The 7,542-nt window shown below is 42.8% G+C and overlaps 1 protein-coding gene across 1 annotated transcript in view; it reads right to left on the bottom strand.

Annotated features, from left to right (window-relative positions):
* LOC141148076 (dynein axonemal heavy chain 11-like) overlaps positions 1-7,542 on the bottom strand; it is a 1,034,097-nt gene that overhangs the window by 159,435 nt on the left and 867,120 nt on the right. The window contains exon 74 of the mRNA XM_073635228.1: positions 3,444-3,614. Within this exon, the coding sequence (XP_073491329.1) occupies positions 3,444-3,614 (171 nt within the window). The remainder of the gene's footprint in view (positions 1-3,443; positions 3,615-7,542) is intronic.

The raw sequence follows: 7,542 nt of genomic DNA, 5'->3' as shown, positions 1-7,542 counted from the left end.
ATCTTCCCTTCCCTTTCCCCTTTTTCCCCCTCCCCTCTTTCTATCTCCTGCCCTTTCCCTTTCCCCCCTCTCATTCTAATCCCCCCCCTTTTTTTTCTCTCCCCCTCTTTTTTCCCCTTCCCCTCCCGTCCCCCCCTCTTTCCATTTGCCTGCCCCAATTCCCCCCCTTCTTTCCCCCCCCTCCCCCTCCCCCCTTCCATCCAACCCTGGTTGGTCTTTTTTCCCCATTATTCACTAACATTGGTGGTTTGAGCTGTTGCCCCATTGCCTTCTACTCAATATTCCCACGGTCATATGGTCCTTGATGGTCGCCAGGGCTTTTGCTGCTTGTCTGTCCAATTTTGCCACACACTTTCACAATTTCTTCACACTTAGCTGCTCACTTCTCTAGCACCAACATTCATTCTTTCCCTTTTTTTTTTTCATGTGTTTCCTGTAGACCCATGGACCCATCATATTGCTCCGCGATAGGGACATTTTCAACCATTTGGAGGAGTTAACTGACTCCTCACCTTTTACTTTGTTTCTAGTACCTATGTGAATTTATCTGGGTGCAGCTTTTGGCCATTCGCAGTCCCTTCCCTCCCCTGCACATGTGGGGGTATGTAGACGTGATCCCTCGTAAGGCGCATTTGGTGTTTCACAACCCCCCCTGGGAGTCGGCCCGATACGGTGGAGACAGAGGACATAGGAGGAACTATTTTTCTTTAAATACTCTGTACTGCCAGGAAACCTGTGATAGGTAATTATGGAATTTACGTAAATATGTTACACTGCATGCACATGGGTTTGCTATTATTGAGTCTTATACTGTGTTCGATATATGTTTACATTTCCACAGTGGACAACCCATCCTCTGAAGAAGACCCAGTGAGGGTCGAAACGCGTCAGGATTAATATAGTATTCTTGTTGTCCCATACACTGTATTGTATGTACATTGCTCCTATTCACAGGCCCTGTTTTTTGCAATGTCATAAGGATTTAACATTTGAAGAAACCTTGGCTGTCTCATAATACATTGTACTTTGTATTGCTTCTAAACCACGAATATTGTTTGTTGCAATTTTTATGCTGTATTAGTTCATGTCCTGACTTGAATTGTCAGAAGCTATTTATCTATTTTTATACAAACTTTTGTACTAATAAAATTAACCTTTTTTGACTACCCTTACTGAATCTTATTGGCTGCTTTAAAGCCCCGATAGGGGGTTGTCACAATTCATAGAGTATGGAACAACAAGTAGGACCTTTGAATCTTGAAGACTGTGTCCCTGGGATGGATTAGACTCCGAGTGTCAGGCCAGCAAGCCTGGTGTGCCTGTCTGTATGGCTTCAGCTCCTCCTGTGTTGGAGCAGCTATGTGCAGTAGTACAGCAGTCAGTGGCTGGCATGCATCCCTAATCCATTTGTCTTGCTTCAAAACAAAAATCTACCTTTTTCCTCATCCAGACATACCTAGACCAAGACTTTAGCATTGGGGAGCTCAATAAGGGGGCCCGACAAGTGAGACAGAACATCGTTCTTCACACCTGTCCTTTTTTTACCCTCTTCTTTGTCCACATCTGTACCCTCTTCATCCCTCCACACCTTTATCCTCTTCTTTCCTCTCACCCATACCTTCTTTTTCCCTTCCACCTGTATCCTCTTCCTTGTCCATACCAGTATTCTCTTCTTTGTCCACACCTTTAACCTCTTCTTCCTCTTCCACACTTGTACCGTCTTTTACCCCCAAACCTCTACTGTTTTCTTCCTTGTCACCTGGACCCTATTCTTCCCTCTCACCTGTACCCGCTACGTCTTCAACAACTGTATCCTCTTCTTCCCTCTTACCTGTGCTCTCTTTCTCCTGCACACCTGCACCATCTTCCTAATTCTCAACTGTACTCTCTTTTATGTCCTGCTCACTTGTACCCGCTTCTTTTTTTTCTTTCTCCACACTTGTTCCCTCTTCTTCCCTCTCATCTGTACCCTTTCTTTCTTCCTGCTCACCGGTACCCAATTTTCTTTCATCCTCCATACCTATTCCCTCTGATTTTTCTACCACACCTGTCCCTTCTGCTTCTTCCTGTACCATCTTTCCTCATGGACATAGCTAGACCAGGACGTCAGCATCTAGGAGTTCAATGAGAGGCCTGACAAGTGAGACACAGAACTTCCTTCTCCACACCTTTCTCCTATTCTTCTTGCTCCACACCTTTAACCTCTTCTTCCTCCTAGACACCTGTACACTTTTCTTCCTCCACACCTTCACCCTCTTCTTCCTCCTCCACACCTGTGCCCTCTTCTTCCCTTTCACCTGTTTCCTCATCTTCCTACTCCACACTTGAACCCCCTTCTTCCTCCACACCTGTATTCCCTTCTTCCTTTTCTCCTGTGTCCTTTCCTTCCTCTTCTGCACCTGCACCCTCTTCCTCCCTCTCACCTGTACCCTCTTCTTTTTAATCCTCTACACCTGTTCCCTCCTTCCCTACACTTTACTCTCATCTTTACCCTTTTTTTCTTTCTGTACCATCTTTGATTTCATCCACCACACCTGTTCCTTCTGATTCTTTCACCACACCTGTCCCCTCTGCTTTTCCTGTACCCTCTTTCTCAAGCCTGACACCTCCACCCTCCTTCCTCACCTCCACCCTCCTCTTCCTCCTCTACACCTGTGCCCGCTACCTCTCCCTCACCTGTACCTTTTTTTCCTTCCCTCTCACCTGTACCCTTTTTTTCATCCTCCACTCCTATCCCCTTTGCTTCTTCCACCACACTTGCTTCTGCTTCTTCCTCAACACCTGATCCTTTTCTACTTCCTCTACACCTATACCCTCTTTATTCTTTTTTAATGAAAACACATATGTGAAACACATTGTGAATCACATATAGTACAGTAGTTAAGGAGTATTTTTTTGGGTAGAAAAACTGTGTTATATGTGCAGTGTGTACTGTGAGTGGGCTTAGACTATATTTAACCATGTTCTTTAAGCCACTCCAAACATATTGTGCAATTTAGCCAGGCCCACATTTTGCCTTATCACATTCTGCCAAGGTGTCCCTCTTTCTCACATTCTATTGATGGAAGGCATGAAATCACATGACAATGGAAACACCATTGCTTTCAATGGTGCTCGTTCACATTCATGCACTGCAGCCACAATACAACTTTGGAAAAGGGTCCTGTGCAACTTTGGTGCAATTTACAGCGCAATTTGGCCCCATAGAATATGCAAATCACATCCAAAAGGCAACCAAAGTCGCTACATATTTGTACTGCAAATTGAGTCATAAATTACATCACAGTACTGTGAACCTAGCCTAATACAGCTACTACTACTATCGTAATAATAATAAACAATAATAATAGTAAAAACTGAGTGGAATACTGCTAACTAGTTTGATAAAGTAAGTCCAGTTGCCTTCTTTCTCCTGGAAACCATAACATGTACATGTACTGTACCTGGAAAGCCAGCTGGGCTGTGAAGGTTATTTTATCCCTTTCAAACAGTCCTCTGCTGATGTATATGAATGTGGAATATGTCACGCAGTCAATGAGGTTGTTCACTCTCAATCGGACATCATCAGATGGTTCTGCTTGCTGCACAGCCTTGTGAAACACGATATTAAAAGCCTGCACATGAGAAATTAATTCACATTATGTCAATTAACAGTGAGGACCAGAGCAAGACAACTCTTAATAGCTCTACAATTAACCCTCCAGTGTTAGTAAAAAAGCTTGTTTCTAGTGGGTGTTATGCAGAGTAAAGGCTTTAAATAGCTTAACCATCCAACAGGTAACCTCACTTGTTTATTTATTACTATGAGATGACAATACATACCATTACTTTGGTAGACTGCAATAAGTCATCAATAAAAGGCACTGAAACATGAAGCAGGTGACTAATTAGATTACATAGAATGGTGTTTTTCTAAATGGTTGTATTAAAGTTCAAATCTGAGCAAAATAAATAAAGACCCCAGCAGGGGTTTAAAACAAAAAAATACCCTAAAACTAAAAAAAAACAATCATTCGCTATCTTTCAACCAAAATATTGAGGACATCCTGTGAGTACAGGGTGTCATGGACAGTCCCCTGCAGTTACATACAGAGATGCAGAAAGTGGCACTATGTCATCACACTCATTGCCACAGAAGATCCAACCAATAGGAGGACCCTACGCATCCTATGGTCAGTCTAGAGAAATCTGGAAAGTAAGTATAAATAAAAAGTACTGCTGGCTGCTGGAGGAAAGGTGCTTCCAAGGGAAGAGGTTAGGTAACTAAAGTAGCCCACATTTAAGCTTTAATGTTAAACTGCAGTATCAGATTTACTCTCACTTCCTTCCAGCTCAATGCAACTTTCTGCTACAAAATCAGAACACGCAAACTGCTAATTGGGTCTTTTTAGCTCTTAGTAAAATAAACCTCTGCTTGCTTTAAACATCCAATCATGCACATGAGAAATTACCATGTTTGAGTCTTTAATCCTTTTTGCTGTCAGAGCCATTAATGCCTTAAAAATTTCTTAAAACCCCACAACATTATACATTTAAATGCAGACATTGTTAAGAATAAAATGATGGTAGTTTAAATTTTTATGTTACACAATATTTGTGCAATGATTTATCAAGTGCAAAATGTCAGTAAAAAAATACACTAAAGTTAATTTTAGGGAACACAAATGCAATGTATTATCCAATTTTTGGTAAGATATAAAAGATGATGTTGCACCAGGTTAAATAGGTACTCAACATGTCAAGCTTAATATTTCAATAGTTTTTATTATTGTTTTCAACATGTCAAGCTTTAAATTTGCATGCGCCTTTAAATGACGACGAACTTTGGTACTCTACAGGCAACATTATGGAAACCCATACAGGTCTTCAGTTTAGTGTTGAAGTGGTAGTAAGCCTCACACATGAAATATGAACAAAGCACACCCTTCTATACTGTGTACTCGCCTCTATCCAAAGCACTGAGTGTAATTTCTCTCTACTGCCTCATTCCTCTGTTACAGTGCCTTGAAAAAGTATTCACACCCCTTGAAATATTTCACATTTTGTCATGTTACAACCAAAAATGTAAATGTATTTTTTTTTTGGGACTTGTGATAGTCCAACATAAAGTGGCACATAATTGTGAAGTGGAAGAAAAATTTTAAATGGTTTTCAAATTTTTTTACAAATAAATATCTGAAAAGTGTGGCGTACATTTGTATTCAGCCCCCCGAGTCAATACTTTGTAGAACCAACTTGTGCTGCAATTACAAGTGCAAGTCTTTTTGGGTATGTCTCTACCAGCTTTGCACATCTAGAGAGAGACATTTTTGCCCATTCTTCTTTGCAAAATAGCTCAAGATTGGATGGAGAGTGTCTGTGAACAGCAATTTTCAAGTCTTGCCACAGATTCTCAATTGGATTTAGGTCTGGACTTTGACTGGGCCATTCTAATACATGAATATGCTTTGATCTAAACCATTCCATTCTAGCTCTCGCTGTATGTTTAGGGTCATTGTCCTGCTGGAAGGGGAACCACTGCCTCAGTCTCAAGTCTTTTGCACACTCTAATGCCCCGTACACACGATCGGACATTGATCGGACATTCCGACAACAAAATCCATGGATTTTTTTCCGACAGATGTTGGCTCAAACTTGTTTTGCATACACACGGTCGTACAAAGTTCTTGGAATTTCCGATCGCCAAGAACACGGTGACGTACACCACTGACGACGAGACTAGAAAAGGCCAGTTTAGAACCAAGCTACTAATCTCGTGTTAGTAAAAGTTTGGTGAGAGACGATTCGCGCTTTTTTAGACTCGTGGTTTTCAGATCGTTTTCTGCTGTTCAGTTTGTGCTTGTGGGTTTGTATCTGCTCTTCAGTGCGTGCAGCAAGTGACGCGTGACTCTTGTCATTCTGTTCTTGTTCGTTCGTTACTGTTTTTCAGGTCACTCTTCACAGGCCTTGCTGTTCTTCAGTGCGTTCTGTTACTTCGTTCTGAGCAGCCGACCGTTTTCTAGCCATATTGCGTATACGTACTCCTCGTAGAGTTCGTGCTGTTCGGGGGCTTGGTGTTGGGGTTCTGACCTTGACACAAGTCCAGTCCATGAACAGGGTGGGGAGGAGTTCATGGACCAAGAATTGGTTGCTTCAGCGTGACCAGTTCTGTCATATGCCTTTGCTCCGTGAGATCTGTGAGAATAATCCTGATGATTTCAGGAACTTTCTCCAGATGACAAACCCCGTATTTCACCGTTTGTTGGCTTTGCTGACTCTTTGCTGACCCTTATATTAGCAGGCAGGATACCTGCATGACGCAAGCCATCACTCCAGAGCAGAGGCTAGTCGCCACCCTGCTGTACTTGGCGACAGGGAGAAGCCTGCAGGACTCCCCCCAGGCTCTGGGGATCATTATCCCGGAGACCTGTTCTGCCATCATCCAGGTCCTGCAAAAGGATTATATGAAGGTAAGATTTTTATCCTTTAATATCACATGTTATTGTATTTAATGTTTGCTAATGTATTGTATTTCTTTCCTCATTCCCTAATTACCATGATTGTAATATGCTGTGAATGTCCCCTTTGTCCTCATGTATGCTGGATTTTTAGGTAATTATTTTTTTGTCCTTCATACATATTTGCCTTCACTTACCTCCTCAGCATGGTCTCCTGGCCCTATATTCACCTCATGTAGTCACTTAACAATGTATTTTATCAGCTCCATAGTAGTGCTTTACCCCAAACACCCCCTAAAATGTTTTAAAATGTGATTTGTGCTTTAAATTCAGGCAGAGTGCCAGAGGCTTTTTAATCTGCTTTCCCTGTTTATGTGCAAAATGACTAAATTTATTTTTTTGTTTGACTCCACAGTTTCCTTCCACGCCACAGGAATGGCAGACTGTGGCCTCCCACTTTGCCCAGCGGTGGGACTTTCCTAACTGCGGAGGGGCAATAGATGGGAAACACGTCCACATTGTCCCACCACCCAACTCGGGGTCGTACTATTATAATTATAAGGGGTTCAATAGTATTGTGATGTTGGCGGTGGTGTCGGCTACTTATAAGTTCCTGTATGTGGACGTGGGGAAGAATGGCCGATGGTGGAGTCATCACCCAGACAGAGTTCTACAGGCGTCTCCAGAATGGCAGCTTGGACTTGCCACCTCCAGAAGACAATGTGGAAGGACTCCCATTCGTCTTCGTTGCGGATGAAGCGTTTGCGCTGGGGGATCATCTTATGCGGCCATTCCCGATGAGGACCCTCACCCCGGGCCAGAGGGTTTTTAATTACCGGCTGGCCAGAGTATAAACTGAATCATATAATCCTGGCATGCTGTGTTCTACACAACTTTTTACGGCAACATTCTGCCAACTATGATGGCTCAGTTGGGCCTGAGGCTGGAATTCAAAATGAAACAACCCTGACGGTGCTTGAAAGTGGCCATCCTGGCTTGCCCCCCCCTGAGTGCCCGTGATGTCCGGCTAAGATACCTTGAATACTTTGCGGGTAGGGGGGCTATCAATATGCCAGACAATGTCTGAAACCTTTTTATAATAAAA

This window comes from Aquarana catesbeiana, linkage group LG06 (assembly GCF_042186555.1).
Source record: "Aquarana catesbeiana isolate 2022-GZ linkage group LG06, ASM4218655v1, whole genome shotgun sequence".
Lineage (NCBI taxonomy): Eukaryota > Metazoa > Chordata > Amphibia > Anura > Ranidae > Aquarana > Aquarana catesbeiana.
This window is presented reverse-complemented; position numbering and strand designations above follow the sequence as displayed.